The 24495-nt window shown below is 41.2% G+C and overlaps 1 protein-coding gene across 11 annotated transcripts in view; it reads right to left on the minus strand.

Moving 5' to 3' along the window:
- The window catches only part of HDAC4 (histone deacetylase 4), a 293162-nt gene that overhangs the window by 249125 nt on the left and 19542 nt on the right, over positions 1-24495 (minus strand). For 10 of the 11 annotated variants that reach the window (XM_068947757.1, XM_068947754.1, XM_068947760.1 and 7 more), the window contains exon 2: positions 12543-12792. In XM_068947757.1, the coding sequence (XP_068803858.1) occupies positions 12543-12564 (22 nt within the window). In that variant the 5' untranslated portion in view covers positions 12565-12792. Of the gene's footprint in view, positions 1-12542; positions 12793-24495 lie in introns of those variants that run through there. The other variant, XM_068947763.1, reaches the window with a different exon arrangement.

Consider the following 24495-nt stretch of genomic DNA (forward strand, 5'->3'; position numbering starts at 1 on the left):
TATCTGTGGATCAAGCACGTGTTGTTCAGAATCACAGGACTCCTCATTAGCTTTAATACACTCTGTATAGCTACCTCCATGAGCTCCCACCATACAACAGGTCTGATGATAACTAAATGATCAACAGAACTTCCCGCTTCACAATTAAATGAAACAAGGATTTTTCTCCAAGTCACACCCTATATGACAATGTAAATACTGCTGCTTTTCACGTGAGTGACAACCAAAGCCAGAGAGATGCATTCTAATGAGTTTCATCAAACAGCTGTTTCCCACATATTGAGAAGTCTAATCTTTCACTGCTACAAATTTCAAGTTTGGTTCCAGAGTTGACAACTCTTCTGTAGCAGGAGAGTTTGCAGAACTTCTGCTACCTCAACACTGTCAAAATAGTATGCAGCCTTCATGCAACTTCCCCATACATTGTTGTTTAAGATAGATACCAAAGCCTTTCTTTGGGCAATTAAAATATCAATAGGGTAGCCAGAGTGCTTAGTCCATTCCTAAGAACAACCTAAGACACTCAACCCAAGCAATAGATTTTCTTAACATGAACTCTATCAATAAAGCTTTCAGAGAGAAAAAGCTGACAATCATTGAGCGGTAGAGGATTCACCATGCTGGTCTTGTCCATGATTGATCAACGCCTCTCCTGAAACAAATGCAGGGGAAAAAAATGTTACAAGTCTGAAGTGGTGATGTCTTCAAGGTGATGTTCTCAGATCACAAAGTTTCCCCTACTAAGTAAGTCAGCACCCTCATGGCCACAACCCTAGACACTATATTCAATCCAGCTTACAGAAGAAGCAGCCAATATCTCGTATTCTTACTGCCAGATCTTGCCGCTGAGTTTACTTCTCAACCAATCTCAAAGTTTCCCCCGTCTTAAGGAACAGCCACATCCCGATTTTATTCTGTGGACATCACAGTGAGAGACAAGACAGACAAGACCTCCAGGAAAACCAAAAGGCTTGTGAAGGCTTGGAATTACCAGAAGTGCATCTTTTCATCTGGCTCTCTGGATGCTCATAAGCAACTGAACTCTGAAAGAAAGTAAATCTGGGATTGGTTATTACAGAAAACATTTTTAAAACTTCTTCTATGTTAGCTCTTTGGAGCAATAAACTTCTTGACGGTGTTTGTGTAAAAATGGGACGTGCACAAGATGAAATAGACCACGCTGCTTGCACTAATAAATATGTTAAGGAGGAAAAGGATGTTACTAAACTCCACGAGTGGGGGATTAAACAAGGGAAATGCCTTTGGAGGGTCGGCTGTTTTAAAGTAGCAGATCCCATCTCTACAGCCTGTGAAGCATACGTCAGTCATTGCAAACCAGCAAAATTAAAAGGCAGTAGAAAGGAAGCTTGTGCCATTTCAACCAGCAGTATGCTCTATGTGATTTACAGGATCTCTTAAGAAAAGAGGATGAGGAGGTAAAGAACTTACAAAAAGAAATCTAGAAATTAAAGGAGGGAAAAAATCCCCAAGTAACGGGTTGGGGGAGGGGAAGAAAAACTACCTTAATCAAAAGAGAGGAAGATCTTAGAGCACACAGACATAGCCGCTGTTTACGAACTAAAGAGCTGGAGCTAGAAGCTGGAAAAGCACAAGATATAGAAACAAAAGTTTTAGAAAATAAACTAAAGAAAGCTAGAACAGCAGCTCATTTTCCAGCAGAGCAACCTAAAGTCACTAAGATAAGTCATGATCAGTGCAACGCAACCAATGCAGATCTAAGAGAAAAATCTGCTTTGCATGAAAGGTTAGAAGCTGATTTGAAAGCACAAGTAGTTCCCAAGTTTTCCCTAAACCCTGAACCTTCTTCCCTAAGAACTTAATAATTAAGGAATATAATGCCAGAAGTTCTTTTCAGCCCTGAACTGGAGGGACTCCACTCCATTAACCCTATACTAACCTGAAAGGTTGAAAGGTCAGGAAAGAAAGAGATGAGTGTCCAGGAAGAAGCAAGAGAAACGGTCTGACAGAAGCCCCACGAGGCTAAGTCCATTGCAGACCAATTAGGTCCTTTAAACAGAAATACTGTAACCGATTGGGGCACTTGAATACAGAACATACACCCAGGCTTGGATAGAAACACAGTTGGCTCATGCAAGTCGGTCTAGTACAGATGCATGTATGTTTGGGGAAGTTTTAAAAATTTTAGCCAATCCAGACATGAACTGTTAACAGGTGGATGCAAGAGGCTTTAATCCTGTTTTTCCCAGGGAAGAATCTTTACATTCTCTCTGTTTTAGAAAATCTGACGCCAAACAAAAATCCTGAGCCTTACACAGCCAGAAGCTTTTACACATCCTCTCTGGTAAAGTTCCTGTCCATGCTGGGAGCCCTAATTACGACAGGAATGAAGTTATGGCCTTCATCTATGAAGGACTGACTTCCTCAATCAAATTAAGCCTAGGACTTTTTGACCGCACACAGACCACATGGGAAGAATTTTTCATGAGTTTGCGCAGAGTGGCTGCATTTTTGCAGGACACTGGGACCATCAGGAGACCCACTGAGTGGCAAGGGAAAAACTCCTGTAAGCCCACTGAAACTGTAATTTATTCTAATTGTAGCCCTCACTCAAATTCAGTGACAGGGTAGAAAACCACACAAAATCCAAACATCAATACCTCTTCAAGGAACAGTCTGACCTTTAGTCAGAGGAGACAAATCTTTACTCAAAACCACTTGGCCCCCCCAAAAAATGAGGCCATCAAAGGCATAATTCAACTCGCTCCCTACTCAGAATTCCCGTCCAAAACTTCCTAAATCAGACAAGATTCATTCAAAGACCACCTCTGTAAGGAACTCAGTAACCTCGGAGAAGATATGAGAATCTATCATAAGCAATTTGATGACACTTTAATGGAGGTTTCGGTAGAGCTGAAAATATGGAAGCAGAGACTACAGCAACTTCCCTGTCCCTCAGATGAATCCATATCACAGCCTGTAAACTCAGTCTGGATAAGCGAGTCCTAGACAAGGTCCATAGGTTTTGCTAAGGAGGCACAGGTTCCTGGGGGCTCGCACCATGGATGCTGGCACTCTTGCAGTGGTTTCTTGGGGACAACCTACAACTGAAATGGCCATTGGGAACTCAGGAAAATTGGTTCAATTATTAGTAAACATAGGAGCACCCATGAACATTCTCAAGACACCTATGGCAAACTTTGGCAAAAAAACTCAAGAGCAGATCACTTTAAATAGCTATAGTGGAGCCTATCAGCTTGTGCCAGTTTGGGAATATATCCTCTTCCAATCAGGGATACTAAAGGGAGTAATGCATAGAGCAGTTAATAAGAGCCTAGAAGGAGGAATTTTAGCTGTGCCATTTCTAAAGGAAAACTATCTTATAGTGAATTTAGCAAATGGTCTTTTGTGGCATTTTGAGGAAGCGCCCGCAGTCATTTCTGCTGTGCTGTACTCTAGGTACCACAAACCCACTGCTATCAAGACTGATGATGCTTGGGCAGGAAAATTCATGAAAGCTTAGACACAGAACAACACTGTGTGGTAGGACTGACTTAGATCAGTCAGTCTGAAGGACCCGATTCTCACCCACAAAAACAATATAAGTACTCAGCAGAGGCTGGAAGTGGGAATTAAGGTAGTTAATAGAAGATCCTGTAAATCAAGGTGCTCTCATAGAGATGCTGTCTATCTGTAATGGTCCCCTACAGCCTGTGCGCAAAGCAGATGGGACTTGGAGGCTTACAGCAGCCTACAGAGCTTTTAATGCTTGGATGCCCCCGGAAGCTCCTGTAGTTGCCAAATACAAGGAATTTGTAGCAGCAATTGCAGCAGGGTCTCGCTGGCACAGTGTAATAGATCTGACCAATGCTTTTTTTTCTATATCCCCTTGAATCAAGCTTGCTAGTACAAATTTGCTGCTTCTCTTCCGGGAACCTAATTTGCATTCACTCGCACCCCCCAAGGTTTCCACTCTTCCCCCAGTATTTGTCACACACACATGACACCTATGTGGGAAAAGCTGCAACCAGAATCTGGAAAGCATATGATCTCACATGTGGATGACATTTTAATCCATTCACCCACCAAAGAGAGAACAAAAGAACTCACTGAAGAAGTACTGGCTATCAGAATCAAAACAAGATTTAAAGCCAGCAGGAAAAAGGCTCAATTAGTTCAAAAAGACATCAAATAATTAGGGGTGCCATTGGGTTAAAATGGTTGATCCCCAGATGATCGGAGACTGGAAACACGTTGCAAGATTCCAACTCCAACCAATATTCACTCATTATAGTCATTTTTAGGTTTATTTTTTTCCCAAGACTTTTATTGAGGGCTTTGCAGAAAAATCCAAGCCTCTATACTGGTTACTCAACAAAAATCATAAATGAATTCAGGGAAAGAAATACTATAAAGCTAATGGCAAGAATTGGGATGAGAAACTCCCCATTACGAGGATTTAAAGCAATTCATGGTTATACCCCTTCCAAGCTATGACAGGGCAGCAGATAAGAATGCCTGAGTCCTGGTGGTTTAGGGCAGAGTTATCCAGCCCTGGGGAACACAAGGTAGTCACAGATGAGTAGATAGAAACATTAGTAGAAGTAGCAGCCAAGGTTCACCAACAGGTAGCAAGAACATTTAGAAAAGCCCAAAGGGATACGAACAAAAGGTTAGGATGTGTTAGAAAACCAGTTACATGGGCCATGGGCCTTCCAGTAACACATAGGAAATTCTCTGTGGATCAGTATTCCCTGAAACATAAGTGGGATGGACCAGCTTATATTGTGGACAAGGTTAGTCCTACTGTTTATCAGGATGAAATTTCACAGGGTAATCATGGCAGGCTACAGAGGAAATATTTCCATGCTTCTCAAGTGAAGAAATGGAAAAGTGAATCTCCAGCCCCCACAGATAAGCCTCCACCTGGGAACTCCCAGAACTGCCTTAAGTGACATAAAGTTCATCCTTGCACAGCGTGGAAACAGGGGTTAGAATGGAAATAGTTCCAAATACTTCAGTTACAAATTCATCCCCGGGGCGGGGGGGGGGGGGGGGTGGCGGCAATGGCCATAACATCCCATCCTTTTCTAGTTCTGTTCTTCACAGGAAAAATGCAGTCATCATTTCTGCATCTGCTTCATACATGCAACAAGACTGATGATTTAAAAATCAAGACCATCTAACCCATTCACGAGCAACTGAGACGCCTATGCCTCTGTTTATTTGCAGCTGCTATGCAAAGCACTTCTCCATGTTGGTGTGTCAGCCACAAGAGTGAAGTCTACCAACACTCCTATGCTTTCCACACTCTCAGAGAAGGAATAAGCTGCGTCCCAAAAGATTGGGCTGAATGTGTCCAGCATGCCTCTGGAGATTTGCTACGCTTCTGCTATAGCGCACATCCTTTGGCAGGGGATCAAAAGGGAATTAATGTGGCTTGTAAAGCATTGCAGAATTACACAAGGAAAAGCCCAGATGCCAGCATCACCTGTGATGTTAACACTGAGACTTTGTAAGGTGTCATTGTAGTCAGCTATCACCTGGGCTCTAAAAATCTACTTTTAGTCTTTCTATTGTAATAGAGACTAAAGTCTTAAAAGAGCCAGGTGATGAACCGTACCCTTGGTTTGATCAACCCTACTGATCTTATGACCATGAGAGTCATTGCAGAATGGACTCCCTACAGTTGGGCCATAAAAGGTAGAGATTTGAATCAGAAAGGGCCCCCAGGCTGGCTCATCCCACTGACCGGAATCACATGCAGCAAAACTGTATCAGTTATCTGTTTTAAAAACTTTGGGAAAGCGTCATTTAATGTTAGGGAAGTTCTGAGATGGAATTATACATTGGTATTGGAAAGAAAGAATCAATGTATGCGTTTGAGCCTTTCATCACTAATGAAACATCCCTCTATGACTATAAATATTGCACAATCGGTCCCCTTGTACTTAAATTAGATCAACCTACTAAAATCCTCAGAAATCCAAGAACTTCTCTTAAAGAAGCCCAGGTACAATTAGATGGATTGAGCATTTCCAAACCAAACCCCAGGGTGTTCCCTATTTGAAAATAAGCTAAGAGGGATGGATGAGATGGGCCAACCCAGAACATTCAGAAACACCTAAATCGAGATTTGAAATTAGAAGAACCGGATGGGTCCTTTTGGAGCAGGTATGCCTGCTACCGAGGCAGCAAATATAGAAGTCATGGCCAATAAGCTTTCTTATGCTACCCACCATACACCAGTTTCTTTTAACATGGGAAAACATTATAGAACATGATGAATTGGTTATGCTTTCAAGTATTCAGTCTTTGGAAGATAATATATCTATGGCTATAGCTTCTACGCAAGCTCAGAATCTATTACAGGCTATTATCATTGCCATGATTAGATAAGCTAGAGATGGGTCAAATTCCTATAGAGGTAGTATCATCGATCAAACTCCAACTAACCCTGACTGACATATCACTAACTGAATGGAACAAATTGGTAAATGCTACTTATCATCCAGGTAAAAATCAACTACAATTATTTATAATCTTAATTTCAGCTGCTAACATATTGAAAGTCTATTCTTGGATCCACCTGGGTTTGCAAGCAAAGGAGGATTTAGTTACTTACGTATTCTAGAGAAATGAACTACTATGTGCCTCCAGAAGGAAATAGCTTTAAAACTGCAAACGTTGAAGGTTGCCATGAATATGAGAGTCCTAGTTTTATTTGTGAAGATTAAAGCTTATAGATTCATAATACCTGTTTGTTACCACATCCCACTAATTCTTCCTCCTGTACATTTCATTTAGCTAAGGAGAATAGCTCTGCCTATAATGTCAGTAAATATTGTTTGTGTCAGAACTGCCTGTACTTATGCTCTTGTTAATTTTAGGGAAATTCAGTCAATGGTTCCTTATCTCGATAGGTGTTTTTGTAATATCTCAGTGACGTATGCATACGATTCCAATTTTATACCCTGATTTCGACAGTACAGCATATTAAGTTGTACCCTCAACTTTACCAGTCTTTAGTCCCTATTTCATTAGGGATAGGTCTCAATTCCCTAAAAGCTTTATTCCATCACCCCAGCTTACACCAAGAGTTAGATCAGTTAAAGCAGGTGGGAGAAACAGCACTCTTGGAAGTTTCTCATGACAAACAAATTTCTAGCATCCCTGCTAAGAGAGGCAGGGCAGTCCATCATGAGTGGTGGAAGACTGCTCAGGTCGTCATCCTTGACAAACCAGATGTTCTCAGTCATGTTCTATCCCATATCAACTTTAATATTTCAAATATTGAAATGTTCTCTTCTTGCAATGTTTTGGCTGGCTTGCTGAACCAAACAAAAGCTTGTACCTCTTGAGACGCCAATTGGTTGTTGCTCATAGTTCTTCTGCTGACCAGATCCCCTGGAAGCCACTCAACACAACAAAAAGAGGCTCTTAGCTCAAAAGCTAACACATCTACATCTAAAAAGAAGTTTATTGTGCACTAACCTTGTCCACAATATAAGCTGGTCCATCCCACTTATGTTTCTTCCATAAGAAGTTTTTCATATAAATATGGTGTCTGCGTAGCAAAATGGAGGGGGAGGGGATGGGAGAGGAAGAGGGGAGTGGCGAAGCAGGAGAGAGAGAAGTAGAATAAAAGAAGAAAGGAAGGAAAGCAAGCAGGTCCAGACATGACGCCAGGGACCTTGACACCACTCAACACAAAACTTAAGGACAGGTTTGTCCTCACTTTACTCATATGAGAAAGTGAAGCTCACTCGCTCTCATACACACTCTCTCACACTTTCTGTCTCTTTCCTAACACTCTTAGAGACTTCTTTCTTTAGTCAGTCTAAAGTCTTGCTGCACGTTTCTTTAAACTGTAACTGGATAAGCTTCCAGATTCTGGGAGACCCTCTTTGTCAGAGGAGTTCATGGAGATACAGCTATATGATTAAAGTTGAGAGTTGCTAAATTTAAAAAAGGATTGAGTAAAGATAATAAGGTTTTGTTAGTAGCAGAAAACCTTTACCACTAGCAACTATTTTTAAGGAACCGTGTGACAAGGTATGTACGGATGTACCTCCCTGTACTTCATTTCTGTGAAACACGGCTCTGTATTATGAACACTGGGAGCTGTGCACAAGTCTCATTGCGAATAAGGACCTTAGCCTGCACGCCTGCTACCCTCAACCCTAGGCACTGTTTTAACTAATTTCCTCAAATCAGTTTCATTTTTTCATTCTCCGAGTATGCCCGTGGCTCCCATTCACCTGCCAAAGCCCTACACGTAACACCTAGTTGTAATGCCCTAGACCACCAGATGAGTACAGGGCAAAGGGACACTGTGTCAGATTGGGAACGTTCTTCCAGACGGCAGCCACTAAGGAGGAAGTATTAAACATACTAACAGTGCTAAAGACAGACAGAGTTTATTCCTGAAGTCTTTACAGTTTATTGAAAGAATGCTTTTGCCTCCAGGTAACTTCTAGAAAAAGACTCATTGCTGCCAGAAATTAGGTCAGTGTCATTTAAAGACCGTTTGAAATACATCTCCACAGAAACTTCTTAATCTTTACAAAGAGAACATACAAAATATTTATTTTATAGTGCAAAATATTTGAGAGAATAACAAGGAAAGCTCTTATGTATACTGCCTCACTGAGCCATGGACTATGAAAGGAGAGTAGCTTCTTACAGTCAGCAGAGAAAAGGCCATACAAAAGTATTTATTAATCTAGCAAATCACAGCACATGACTTGCTAACTCGTTTTCCCAATGTTCTGTGATCATGAAGCTCTCTGCTCACTTTCTCCTCTCAGTTTTAATGATTCTGCTGCAGATTTTTCCATCTCAGATAGGCAGCTCATTCTTAAACTTCAATATTCTTAATTATCAAACATTCAGCATTTCAAAATGTAAATAAAATTTGCATTTCCGTAAGAGTAGCTCTGAAGAAAGAATATAGCATTTGCATTCAGACTGGCTAATTCCTGTAAGATAACACTTCATAAACAAAATGCTTCATTGAACATGGAGATAGTCAGGTTTTGGGGGTTTTTTTGTACAAAGGAAAGTGAACTTTAAACAAATACAAATCAGTTGAGTGATTAACTTGAAGTTTTTTTTTTTTAAACTAATCTTTATGTACAACTGGTATCAGTAGGACAATCTTTACTGATTAAAGAACTAAACGACAGAGAAACTTAGGCCCTTGAAAATTTAAGGTGGGGGAGGCAGAAGGAGGCAGCAAGAAGTTATCTAAGGTCATTGATAAAGAAAAAAAACATATGCACTGAGGCCAACCAGGATGAGTGGCATCAGCGTTACAAATTACAGAAGACAGTTTAAATTGTGGGCAACATAACACATTACTGAAAAGTGAAATTAAACATGCCTCCTCCCACCCCAAGCTTTGTCATAATCCTAAACATTATCTTAATTAACCTAATTTTCTCAATGATACTTTGCAACAAGTTGATCTATTATAGCATTATCTCAGCATTATTTCAGCTTCATTTCAACGCTGGAAAAAAGTAGCAGCTCCAGCGCCAAAAGCCAAACGGCATGCGACGTCTCCAAGCTTTGTCCTGACTAGATCTACGCAACATCCTTCCTCCTGTCCAAGGGAAAGCCTGTCACCCTGCCACACACGCCTCCAGCTTCAGGGACTCTTTCTCCACAGCTCCCGCCAAGCAGGTCCACCCAAACTGATGCAGATTCCTGCCAGAAAACCTACAAATACCTGCAACGAAGGGGACCTCCTTCCAGACGAGCTGGCACTGCGTAGCTGATGGGAACACGTGACACTTGGGGCATGACAGACAGCCAACTGCCTGCTCCTCTTGCTCCTAATGCACAAGAGTCACATTCTTCAATGTACTGGACCCACATGCATTTTTGTCTCAAATTCCCATGCAAGTAAGTTCACAAGAGCTGCTTACCTCAACCTAAAGCTCACGTAAGAGACTGCAGAGAGTTTTTGGCCCAACGGTAAGCTAAAAGTCAAGGTCTTCACTCTACGTTTAGAGTTCAAAGCAGATAGATTTACCTCCTGGAACTTCCTAAGGATTCACTTCTACCAGCACGGGCATTCCTAGTTCTCCAAATTCATTTCTTGTCGTCTCAAATAAGTTACTCCAAAATACAACAGAAGAAATAGCAGTGATGGTGGAAGAAACTAAGTCATATTTTTCTTATACTTGTTAATGTTCCCCCCATCTTTTTCAGCCTCATTCAGTGAGAAGTCTTCGGTATGCACCATTTCTCACAAGTGAGCTTCCTCGACGGAGGGGAGTGACAGCACCTTTTTCATTCTTCTACATTGCAACAATTTTATGGTGCTGTTTCTAAAACATCCCATTAGTGATAGGGTTGGAGAATATTAGAGAAGAAAGCTTGCATCCACTGAAGCAAGATTTAATAGGCTCCTGAGTTAAAGCCAGACAGTGCACATCATTAGTAATAACAACCTGAAGCAGTATAATGAAAACAGCCATTGCATCTGATGTAAGAAGTCCAGACACCATCTTTAGCAAGGTTTGGAAAATATTTCTACTACCTATTACAAAATTGACTCTATAAAAGAAATGAGCAGTAAGGATTCCACAGTGTAAACTGGAGGTAAAAAGCCATCTTGATACATTATCCAACCTCAACATTTGGAAACACAATCAGAATATACTCAAGTCTAAGAATGGCACAAACACATACAATTTCTAGACAGCAGGGAAATTAGACCTAAATTGTTACGGAAGTGAAATACTGTCTGTAAATATTTTTATACAAAGTGTACAGGCAGAACACCATTCTATACATGAAAAAATACACCACAAGACCATGTTCCACGATAAAGATTCCGGTACCCTTTAAACAATCTCCAGTGCAACACTTGGAAGATGTTTTGAGTTTCTATCACATCTTCATTTCAAGAGTTTCTGTCAATATGGAGTCTGAGCTGTATTTCTACACAATGAAATTAATCGATAGTGGGGCTCCATTATTCCTGCACCAACAGAACAGTCAAACTCACAATGATATCGCTCCTTCCTAATTCACAGGCTTTCCACCTATGCTATGAATATCTGGAAAGCTGCTCCTTAAGAGGTAAAGGAATACCAAATCAGGTTTGTTTGTTGTATATATCCCACTACTGTGAGAAAAAAAAGCAGAACGCCATTAGGAATACCCTCTTATTCGAGGCAGAAATGCATGCAAAGAAGCACTACCAACTTATTTGAAGGACAGATCTCTTGAAAAAAATGTAACACTGCAAAACAAATCGCATCACAAGCCAAGGGCAGAACAATCTACCCATGTGTATATGCCCTGTTTCCCAACTCTCACAGTACCAGAAACAAGTTTCAAAATCTATGAGATTCCTACATTACAGATGTAAAGGCCTAGTTTTTTTTTTTTTTTTTTTCCCTTTTTCAAAAGACTAATAACTGTAGAGATGTATAACATCATTTAGCTTCTTGTGCAAGGGTCAGATTTTTAACACTGCTGCTTGTAACCTCCAGCATCCCATACTTACTGCAGCACTTCTTGTTCCCAACCTCAGAAACAACTAATGGACTGCTAGAAATAATTCTGAAGCAAAAGTAAAAATATTCTAAGATTTAAGGAACTGTATAGTTGCGGTTGGAGTTCTTTGGTTGTTAATTTCAGTTTTATTTGACCGTTAGCCCTCAACTGATTAAAATGAAGTCTCAAAAATAAGTTGTCAAAGCCATAGTTAAACAAGTACTTTGACAGGTTTTGGTGTTGTCAGATGACTTGCTTCCCAGTAGTCGTTATTCCCTATCATAAACTGAAATAGTCAAGGTAAGCAAGAAGTACAATCAAAATTTCCCACCTAAGGCACAAACTAAGAAATGTCTGCCTAACATAAAGCTACCTGAAACTCGCTGGATACAAATACTTGATACAACCTTAAGCTAGAAAGCACATAATCCTGAGCATCTGCAGAACCTGCTGTCAAACAGAAACATGTAGTATTGTAGCAATGAATTTGCTAAGAATTTGTCTTAAATTACATGTTACACATTACAAATTACACATTACTGATAATTCCCAATCAACACTGAGATGGATCAATTCACTCTTGATCCAGCAAAACTATTCTTTCTTACTAAAAAAGTACTTTAAAAGTGAAAGGGCTTTCTTCTTAAATAATTGATAAAGACGCATCAGCAGAATCATGACCACTCCCTTAGAGGAACATGATATACCATTAAGACACATCAGCATAGATTTAACAAATTAACATTTAGTTAACATCTCAGAAAATACCTAGCTGTTTCAGTGATATGTAATACAACAATTAGAAACCTAAATAGGCAGGAATTTCTCATAACTGATAAAGGCAACCCAACTTTAAACCTGAGGCTTAGAACAAAGTAGGAAAAAAAGTAGTACTGGGAGAGGGAGTGAATGATCATTTCAACATAGTAAAAAGTCTGCTCATTCAGCAGAAAGTCCTTTCATTCTGCAGTTCAGATACAGCACTTTTTTGGCCAAGTCCAATGGTGGCTTTGCTGTTGTCACTTGATTTAAAGGGATTTTGTCCTTACCTGGATGGCTTTGGGAGCTCATTGCTAGTAACGTCTAGTCCTTTTGAGAATGGATTCAAGATAGATCAGTTTCCAGGCAAGTAAAAGCCGCTCTTAAGAGCTCCAATGCTTCACTAATACATAGAAATAGGAAGTGGAAATTAAATCATGGCCACCGTATAAAATCCAGGGCAAAATGACATGCTGAGCTGTATACAAAGTAATCCAACAGGGTGGCAGAATATCTTCTAATGGTTTTCAGAATGGGAACCTGTAAAGAAAAAGATGGCTATATTAGAGAACTAAGATTTACAGCTGTTTAACTTGTACATTACATTGCACATTTTTTCCAGAAGAAAAGATTAAACTAGGATACCATTTCAGGCATTAAAGGTTCCAGAAAGAATAATTTTACTATGAATAAGAAAGAATAATTTACTATGGATGTAATTTTAGTTAATAACCATAAAAGAATGCAAACTAACACTTAACACTTTAAAAGAAAAGCAGCCAAACAATAAAACATTTCAACTACACATACAAGTCTTAAAGACCTAAACTTGCATATTAATTCTGATCCTTCAACAGTATCATATGAAGCCACTTCAACAGCTTCCATATTTTAAAAGCCATATGTATGAGTGCTATGTGTACTTCATGCATCTGTTCTCCAAGAAGTTTAAAGAAAGATTCCCAAATGCCAAGAAGTGGTCTTGCAGCAGGAGGGGAAAGAACCCCACACCATCAATTCCACTCCTATCCTGCCCAAACCTCAATCAGATTGCAAAAATAAAATAAAATAAAATAAGAAATAAATAAATCATATTGCCTTGAGGGAAAATCCACCATCTCCAATTATTTTTAGGCTGTATATTAGAGGTAGGAAGAACAGAAACAAAACCAAACACTGAGTCAATTCACTTACTGTACCCCATCCTCTCCTTCCACCCCCACCACCCCAAAAAAGGCCCTCACAGTTGGTGCTTCTGATGGAATCAGAAATATTCACACCAAAAGAACTTGCTGTCATGTGTCTTAAAGTTCACGTTCTGCAGTTTTTTGGTAGTATAAAAAGCAGCATCCAGCATTTCTAAACAACCGCGTTTTACAGGTAGGACATCTCACCATCAACTTGCACTGTTTGTAACATTCACAGAGTTAGATCCACCACTGATACGTGCTGTTACAGCTGCTAACACAGATTCAGCCAGTTATTTGCTTCATATGAAGAATTACACATAATTGCAGCTTATTTCTCTCCCTCTATATTGAAAACTTCATCAGCACGTAGAGCCTGCTAACATGGTAACCTCTTCTGGATTCTGACAAAAGCAAGTTAAAGATAACTAGTATTCAGAGGTGCTCCTTGCTGGCCCAACAAGATGTTTCTGCCCCCACAGCTTTGCTAGCAAAACAGTTCATACCAACACTCCCTAACCCACTTCAGACAGAAATCAGCCTGCTGGCAGAAGCCAACTAGTTAACTCATCTATATTAATCCAGCTGGCTCTGCTCAAAGGAGAGTACGGAGCACTCACCCCGAACCCCTCCACCATCAGATCTGTGGGTGTGGTAACCTCCAGCAAAGAGATAGCGATATTACTCGGGCAGAGGATGATTATAGCTTAAACTACTGCTACTGCTTGCACAATAAGCATCTGTCCATGATTTATCTATGCCATTACAGTTCAAGTAGTCCAATCTACTATTGGAAGAGTTCTTATCATGCTAAACTTCAGTCTCCCTCCTATCATTAGATATTTGCATTCCTTTCTGGTAAGGCTGCAAAAAAACAGGTATTAAGACTATGTTACATGCCACCACAGTCACTTATGAGCACTGCTTTATGACAGTACCTCCCTGGTTTGCAATATAATGCCTAAGCATACACTGCTTAGCAGAGAGGCTTACTTGCTGTATTACAATAAAAAGTCCTCTCTTAATTGGCTGTTTCCCTCAACCCCAAGTATCTCAGCATTAATGCTCTCCAAGTTACTCTGCCGTCTTGCATTTTTAGAGACCTGGAATGCTCTTTCATGCTATGCATTAAATTCAGAGAAATTTACTTAAGTGTCATTTCTAATCCCTATGGGTCTCTGCTATCCCAAGTGTTCAAGATCTTCCAGTTCCATTAATATGCACATTCTGTTGAAAAGAGTCAGGTCAACTTAGACCAGGCATCAGCAAATATTAACATGATTTACTTGCAATTTTTATCTGAAATAACGTTATAGCATTAGCAATCACAGGTGTAGACTTAAAGGATTCAGAATAGAGTTAACAGATTTATCTGCCTATTTTCACCATCCGAGAATGAAGTATAGAAGATGAACAATGAGAAGATGTACGTTTATTTCCTGAAGAAAATGGACTGAAACAATAGCAGCAAATGCATTTAGCAGCAGCACTGGTTCCCCTGTTCCCATCTCTTCCCACTAATTTCTAGCTAAATTTCAGTCAGGCATGCGAGAGATCTACAATATTAAGCTTCTGCATGTTTTGGGATTACTAGTGCCTGAGCAGAGAGACCACAAAATAATCACACTCAGATGGAAAAGCTACAGAAGAGGTTCACCTATGTAAGCAACGTTTTCTTTTGAAAGGACAGATTTCCTCCATCTGTTCTAGAAGAGTAAGTAAAGTATAAGCGCAACAGACCTTCCCAGGATACGAGCAGCAGTCACTTCCTAACTTACCTCATCAACAAACTTGCTATGTTATTTTTCAATTACCACTTGTGCTAAACTGAGTACAGGCCTGTGAGACATTTCTAAAGTAGTTGGAAACTGTCTTGAGGCCCCTACTGGCAACAGTGCTTATGCAAATGTGTGGTTTTGCCACTCTCTCACAAAACATTTCTCAGATTAGGAGTGGAAGCAAGATGCTGTCTCCTCCTATGCCTAGGACCAAAAAAAAAAAAAAAAAAAAAGCTTGTTTTACTTTTACTCCACTTTTACTTTTCCAGAATAGGGGTGATCACCTCCGGCCTGCATATTCCAATCTTAAGAACAACAAATCCATCTTGAGACATGCATCTTCCCAAGGTGCTCTTCACACAACTCTTCAGGCATAGGCAAGGAGTGGGTCACGGCCTAGAAGAACTAAACCCCATATGCGATAGGGGTGTATTTGTTTATAGCAGTATGATCCTCTCCTGAGAAATTTTATAACAACTACTTTGGCCAGATGGGCCACTCACCTTCCTTCTTCTGGGAGGGGAGGCCCATGTGCACAGCAGGCTTCCTGAGCTTTCACCCCACTGTGCATAGACAGCACTGCTGTTGCACACACACTCAATCCAGTGCTGTGTGAGACCAACGGGGCTGTTCCAGCACAAAGAAAAAGCCTGCGAGAGATGGATTACCATTGCTGCCAGGACACTCTGCTTAACCTGCCTACCTGTGAGCTAGCCTCAGGACTGTCTGCTGGCTAAATGAATTCCCTTGACAGACAACAAGCAGTCACATGCTGACCATGCCTGCTTTGGCACTTCCAAGAACTTCAATAGGGAGTCCTTCACTAGGCATAGAAAGAAACACAGCTAGAGATCATCCACACGCGAGACAGTACACTAACAAGTCCCAAAGAACAGGGCAGACAGATTAAGCAGTATTGCAGGCAGCATACTAAAATAAGCAGGTGTGTAAAACACAGTCTTGTTCAATCAGGTTTAACCAAGATGACAGCAAGATCAGGCTTTCTACCTTGCAGAAGTATAGTTCAAAGTTTGGTCCCTTGTGGCTCCAAAAAACAAACAAAAAACCCAAAAGCAAACACACAAGCTTTGGAAATAGGAGAACTACTGATAAATCAATGCTATTCATTCCAATACACTTCTAGCAAGGTTCCCCCAAGAGCACACGTCCCCTAAAACCACACAGGCTGATGAACCGGTAGTTCTCACATCCCTTAGTTCAGAAGGTAACTGTTGCTCAAATGTGCTGTAACCTCACTTGCAAGCTGACAACGAGCCTCCATACCTGTGGTCACCATATGGTAAGAGACAGACCGGAGGGGTGCAGCCTCAGCAAAATCCCTTCTTTTTTGTTATTCTGTTGACTCAGCAAACCACCATCCCTTACTACACGCTTTCCCTAGATTAAGGCACAGTTGGTCAGTTTAGCTTCCATCTCATTCTTTTCCTATCAGAGAGATCACAGTATGCTCTGTCCTTTGCAGTACAGCAAGCAGACCTTTTGTCATCATTTGGACCAAGGAAAGAAACAAACTGCTTAGAACATCTTCATCAAGCTTCATCTACTTCTTCCAGAAGCTGCAGAGACAATAACAACAGATTTACCAACAGGCTGGGTCATCATACATGCAGTTAAGCCACCTATACACAGAGTAAGTTGTATGTTAGATAGCCAAGGGAGAAGACAGAAAGATGGACTAAGAATATGATCATAAAAAAGAGCTGTTTAGCAGTTCTCTAAAAGAAACTGCATTTCTAACCTTCAGCAGTTCTCTCATCTTCCCCCTCCCCCACTGCATGTCCAGGTTTGCGTGTGCATACACACACACACACACAACACAAAAACCAAAAAAGCCACACACACACAAACAGAGCCCCACAATTCAGTTTAGAGTATTCTACATACTTTCCAAGACCACTTTTTCTCTACTGGGCACCTATACAACAACTAAAAGATATAGAAACACATGTGAACTAGGCAACCTAAGTAATCTAATAGCCTTCCAAGTCTGTTTGCATTTGTATCTCAGCTACAGAAATAGGTGGGTTATTTTTCTTTTTAAATAGGAATCCTACTGCTTTGCCATATGACTGTTTACCTTCCTCTTCTCACCCAATTCCAGATGTGTACTAGTTATTGCAATGGATGTTGTCTCCCTGGACTTCTGCAAGGCCTTGGACACTGCCTCCCACCTCCTAGGTAAACTCAGGAAGTCTTGCCTGGATGAGTGGAGAGTGAGGTGGATGGAGAACTGGCTGGATGGCAGAGCTCAGAGGGTTGTGGTCAGTGGCACAAAGTCTAGTTGGAGGCCTGTAGCTAGCGGTGCCCCCCAGGGGTCAGTCCTGGGTCCAGTCTTGTTCAACTTATTCATCAAGGACCTGGATGAAGGCACAGAGTGCACCCTCAGCAAGCGTGCTCATGATACTAAACTGGGAGGAGTGGCTGACACACCAGCGGACTGTGCTGCCATTCAGAGGGATCTCTATAGGCTGGAGAGATGGTCAGAGAGGAACCTCCTGAAGTTCAACAAAGGCAAGTGCAGGCTCCTGCACCTAGGCAGGAATAACCCCATGCACCACTACAGGCTGGGGGTTGACCTGCTGGAAAGCAGCTCTGCAGAGAAGGACCTGGGAGTGCTGGTGGACAACCAGTTAAGCATGAGTCAGCAATGTGCCCTTGTGGCCAAGAAGGCCCATGGGAGCCTGGGGTACATTAGGCAGAGTGTTGCCAGCAGGTGGAGGGAGGTGATCCTGCCCCTCTCCTCAGCCCTGGGGAGGCCTCATCTGGAATAGCACAGAATTGCCAAGGTTGAAAAGGACGTTGGAAGATCATCTAGTCCAGCCCCCCTGCTCAAGCAGGGTCACCTGCAGCACGTGGGCCAGGATCACATCCAGGCAGGTTTTGACTAGCTCCAGGGAAAGAGATTCCACCACCTCCCTGTGGAACCCGTTTCTGTACTCTGTCACCCTCATAGTAAAGAAGTTTTTTTCCTCATGTTCAGATGGAAGTTCAGTTTGTGTTTCAGTTTGTGCCTCTTGCGTCCACTTCTGGGCTCCCCAGTACAAGAGAGGTATGGAGCTCTTGGAGCTAGTCCAGGGAAGGCCTACAAAAGTGATCAGGAGACTGGAGCATCTCTCCTCTGAAGAAAGGCAGGGCCTGTTCAGACAGCTGGGCCTGTTCAGCCTGGAGAAGAGAAGGCTGAGAGGGGATCTCATCAATGTCTACAAGTATCTGAAGGGAGGGTGTCAAGAGGATAGGGCCAGACTTCTCCGTGGTACTCAGAAGTGGGTACAAACTGAAACACAGCAAGTTCTGTTTGAACAGGAGAAAAAACTTCTTTCCTGTGAGGGTGACCAAGCACTGGAACAGGTTGCCCAGAGAGGCTGTGGAGCCTCCTTCCCTGCAGATACTCAAAACCCACCTGGACACGATCCTGGGCAGCATGCTGTAGGTGACCCTGCTGGAGCAGGGGTTTTGTACTTGATCTCCAGAGGTGCCTTCTAACCTCAACCATTCTGTGATTGCTACAGATGGGCAGTAACCAGTAGTTAAAGAGTTGATAGCACTTTATTTACAAATCTCTACTTCTCAGAACCTAAACTAATATGGTACTTCATTCAAGATAAAAATCTTGGCCTAAGGGCAGAGTTTCAGGATTGCTTTAAGCCAAATAAGTTGCTTCTGGATACCCAGATCAATGACTGCTTCATCTGCAGACCTTGTCAGGCACATACCATCAACACCCCCATACAGCAAGATATATACTCCAGAGGTTTTTCAAGTGATTTTGTTAGCTAAGTTAAGCATAAACTTAGCTGCCTGCTTACTCAATGCATTAAAATAGGGCATAAACCATACATAACAACCAAAGTGGTCTTTGACAAATGCCTCGTTGATCCTGGCATTTCTTCAGTGCCTAGCAGCATTCCAATACTATGGGTTTCGGCCTCCAAAAAGCATGGAAACACATTAATGCTCTTTGGAAGATAGGTAAGTTCTGCTGACATCTGCCTGACATTACAGATATAAGTACAGATAACAAAAGATTTAAAACCTATCATGTAGTATTTGTGATTCCTGAATCCTTTAATTGCTGGGTTAACAGGCCAAGTTTAGCAGTCCCACACTCTGTATTTAGTATGACGACAGCCACAACATGATGTTTGCTTGGATTTCTGCTCATAACATGCAGTCTGCAAAAGAATTAGCTCTGCAGCATGCACATGCTTCGTACAGTTCCACAGACACGGTTCAAATCAATTCCTCTGCTGAAGCTTTCTGATCAAATCTCTCATCCGACAACAGGTCCAGAACCCAGGGGATGGAAGGGAGGGGGGAAAAAATCTTGCTTTTCAGGAGTTGGTTTTAAAAGACTGCCAATATAGAATCTGTAATGTGACAGGAGGTGGAGACAAGGAATAGAGAGGAGACATATAGTTGTTTGAAAATAATAATAATATACTGTGACCACAAAATGATTTACTGTGTCTTTATTTATAGCATAGGCAGTGTAAACAGTCATCCAGGGTGACTATTCTCTGTAGGAGCCAAGTCTCCAGAGCTGCCACTTTGCAAGCTGACAAAAATAACAGTGGTAGTTCAGAGGACCCACCCAGCTCTTCGATAACACCATTTCACCTCTTACTTTTCAAACAGAAGACAGCTATGCAGCTTTCATGAATCTATCCTAAGAGTTTCACAAACATTTGTCCATTCCTGAAGTGCTAGCTGTCTTACAGTTTCAACAATATCAATACAGAGCTCACCCAGAGAACATACTCGCAGGCCTCAAACACTGTCAGATGTCCTCTCAAGTAGCTTTAAGTCGTGTTTCTTTCTTTAAACACGGTATGCAGGAATAAGATGTTGCTATAAACAGAGCGCTCTATAAAAACATACCATCAGCTTAACACTCAGTCGTGGACAGATAAGCAACCAGAATATAATGACATTAATAGGAAATAGAATATCAATTGGCTGCTGTATTAATCCAGTTCCTTCAAAATCATAAGATTTTGTGCAAATCTGAACTCCTGCCCTGTTTCCAAGTACACAGCATAACTGGAAGATTTTCAAAGAAGGGCAAGAAAAAGTGATCAGAGATGTGGCACAACTTTCCTACGCAGACTAAGATTACAAGTTTTCAGGCTGGAACAGAAATGACTGGAGGTTATTACAGTGATGGTCTGCAGAATCATGCTAACACAATTCACCAATCACCATTTTCCATCTGTTTCTTTCACCACAAGAAGTTCTTCCGTACTTTTTCCAGGAGAAAGCTTGGGGGAGACAGAAGCACTGAAGGTGGGGGATTGGGGGGGGGGGGGGGGGGGGGGGGGAATTGTGCAGCATGTTAAAACAACCAAAAAGCTGGAGTATTACTTACTCCTTCCAGCAATACGTAGTTGCACTGAGAACCTCTGACTCAGGATGCTGCAGGCAAAAAGAACAAACATCAAGAGTTTTTCCATAAGGCCAGGAAATCCATGAGACAAGTCACTGGCTCACTGGGAGAATGTTTCAGAGAAACAGCACTACGTGCGTGCATGGCCTGTTCTTGCGTTACTCCCTACTTACATCCCCTTCCATGCTGCTGGAGACTGCACATCAAGTATCTTTAAAGACAAAAGCCTACCACCAACCCATGCAAATAGCACTAGCAAAGAAAGAGAGAAAAAATTTGGTTTTCCACATTAACAACTAATTCACTGGTAATATACTCGAGTCATCCAGTGGGCTTTAGAAGGAGGAAGTCTCAAGCCTTAATCCACTACAAGGTTGCCCTCACAATAAGGGCCATTGTAAACAGGTTTGTTAAAATTTTAGCAAAGGCATTAAGGATGAACAGCAAAGGCCCACTGAGGTTGATGGTCATCAGATTTCAATGGTTTTAGATTAGTTCCCCAGGGGAAAGGGTGGGGAGGGAAACAGATCCAAGCATCCTTTTTTCCCCTCCCAGGACTTTAGAAATACTCAGTTCTTTCACTGTTCCCCCCCCTACACCCCGCCACACACACACACACAGAGTGCTCAAATCTTCTTTGTCCTACGCTGACATGACAGAGTTCCATCTTGCAAAATGTTGAGTTTCCTTCTTATAACTGGTATCTGACTTCAGTCCAATATAAAACCCTTCATTAATTTCCACAGTCAATACATGCGCATTCATTTTAGTCAAAGAAAATACTTCCACTTGCTATTACACTCAAACATATTCATGGTACTCCAGTATTCACATGGATTAACAGAAAGTAAAATCAGCTTTAGTGCCTGAAGCCTTCATTACAGTTAGAACTGTATAATGGCAAAAAACAAAAACAAATAAAGCACACACACACAACCTAATACAGATGTTACAGTTTCTTACCACTAGTATAATATGCACATGCATTTCACAGTACAGATCCAAACTGGCTTGCCTAGCCCTTATTACTACAGCATCACATCTTTGCTAGACTTATTTCTACACTCTTATCTGGCAGTAGTAAAGCCAGAGGCACATACCCTTTTAAGATCAAAAGCTCAACCCAATGATTCAAACGGACTAAACTCTATGAAATACAAAGCATTACCCAGTACTTCAAGGAATTAAACTACAGTGTATTTGTTTAGCAAATGCTGACATTTCAATGCCAGTCATAAGTGCTGTTCTCACATGACAGCCTAGAGCAGAACAAATACTGCGTTTCCTCCTCTCCCTTAAATTCCCACTTTCAAATATACGCTGTGAAGATTTACTGCTTATATGCTCACACTTTATATTGTAACTTTGTGACAGGTTTTGTGTGGTGTAATGCTAAGAAAGAGATTACTTCTCAAACTGTATTTGTCCTAACTGTTAAATAACAGCATTTGCATATCAAGACTTCAAGAATAACTGAACCTACTTTGTACTTATGCGATTCCTTCGGAGAAGGCTGTGATACATTGCTAGATAACCTCTGGTAGTTGCTTTGGGAGCAATTCTTCTATTATTTTAGGCAAAAGCTTGCTAAGCAAGTCTTTGCAACATAAGTGGTACTATACATGCACTGAAGTCGCCATCCAACATTAAAAGAAAACAAAATGAACGGTGACCACAAATGACAAGATATTATTAGTTAACTGTGAGCTATTTCATGAACACTGAACTAATCCTATGCTATTCAAGAGTAGCAAACATATACACATAATGAGATTATTTCTAACAAAACATCAATAAACAAGTCAAGAAAAATTAATGCCTGCAGTTTTGTATCTCTTTGCTTCTGACGCCATGAGACAAAATTCTCTACTACTAATGCCCATGGCAAGTTCCTTAAATAAAGGTCCACTTTCCAAGACTCTTTTCCGTTGTCTTCTGAAGTGAAATAAGCTGCTAAAACTGCCTGATCTCTGGTATGGCAGCCCTTGCACTTCAGTTATAAGAGTCCAAAAGCTAAAACACCAGCCCAAACTGAAAGCGTAGGGAAAAGTGATATTTCAGTGGCAGATGTGAAGACCACTTCCCCCATTTCAGAGCTAGATTAGCGCATATCTGCAGCTGTCAGAGCTGGGCCTTAAGAGAAGTCTGTAAGTAAGTTAAATGCACTTTCCTCATGAAGCTTTACATCAACAATTACTTATGCACAAAGTGTATTCTATTTTGCCCAAAATCCCTTGTGGTAACATGCAGGCACTTCAGCAAATCACTGCCTTAACCAACAATTACACCAGCTTTGAAAACTGAAGGTGTCTCCTTCACATCTTAAAATGAAAAGCCATGGATTGTTTAGTGGACACCATGAAACCCAAAACATTTTTGTGGCTCTTGTGTACTGCTAGCACTGAAGAAGAGTATCAGCGTTAACTCAACCTTCAAAGATTTTATAAAAACTACTCTGATAAAATATGCTGTACCAAACACCAATAGCAATACTACTGGAAATCTGAAGATGAGGTACCTACGGGCATCTCCTCTATTTTTGGACCTTACTAAGTGTTTCTATAGAAGCAGTACTCCATAAGGTATCTCAAATTTCCGTACAGGCAAAAAGCCAAGGCTTTGGAAACAACCACGCGCAGACAAGTGGACCTCAATCATCTGATGCATAGTCTGAGATTCTGAAAACAGTATTATACTTTAAGAGCCCTGAGAAATCTGGAAATACCACCTCACGTTCAGTCTGTGGAAACTCCTATTTAAAGTGGCCAACAGCTTGGAAAAGTTTTAGATTCAAGCAGGAACATAGCTCACAGAAGAGTCGCAGTTTCAAAAACGCAGCCGACTGTAAAACCTGGGAATATGTAGATTTGCAGGATTACAGAACCCTCCCTGAGTAGCAAGACTCTGGCAGAGGGTCTGAAAGAGCAGGACGCTTCTGAGCTTGATCCAGTTTCTCAGCAAGAGCAGCAAGAACAAGCAGCCTCACAGATGGAACCGCGTGGGAGGGAGAAAGGAAGGATAAAAGTCTGCCTCAGGAGGCTGTTCCAGCTGCTACTGAAGCCTTGGAGGAATTGGTATAAGTTGTAAAGAAAAGAGTTACCCGTAAAGAGCTACTCCTTGTCTTGGCATTTTCCTGAAGTCCTCTTACCCTATCCCTTGTTCTTCCTTCATCTTGGCACTTTAGGATTTGAGAAGAGTTCAAATCAAAACATTGAGAATAGTGCTTGACAAAAGGCACATAAGTACTGTGGGGTTGTAGACAACACCCATCTCCTTCGTTCTTTTTTTATTGGGCATCCTAAAACAAACTTAAGTTAGAAGCACAGAAATCAGAACTCTTTGGAAAGACATAATTGAGAAGTGACAAAAAAAAATACAAATATATTTTTTTTTCCTTCTCATAAAAGTTTCCCTAATAGCATTCTCAATGCCAGGAAGAGTTTCCTCAGGAGACAGCAATCACATCTCTGACTGAAATATTCTACTCCAAACTCCAGAACATCTGAGGCTTCTGACTGATACATGTGATCAAAACAATGCTTCAGCAACTGTGATATTCTTCTAAGATCCCCCGAGTTCATGCAAATTAAAGTTTCAGCAACTTTCAATGCATCCTAACATTTAAATACTTCCCATGCTGTAGATTTGGTACAGTCTGTATGTTACAGGACTGAAGTCGCATTCAAACATTTCAGCAGCACTGAGACCTCTCTACTCTGCTGACACCCATTACCATAAAGCATATGATGTATGCACTGGAGAAATTTTCTAAGTCTTCTTCTTACATGTTGCTAGCATAGGAGGCAGCACTGGGGAAACAGGATAGAGCTAGAAATTTCCTGCACCCAACCACCATTTTTAAAATAGACTGCTT

The sequence above is a fragment of the Struthio camelus genome, chromosome 6 (genome assembly GCF_040807025.1).
Source record: "Struthio camelus isolate bStrCam1 chromosome 6, bStrCam1.hap1, whole genome shotgun sequence".
Lineage (NCBI taxonomy): Eukaryota > Metazoa > Chordata > Aves > Struthioniformes > Struthionidae > Struthio > Struthio camelus.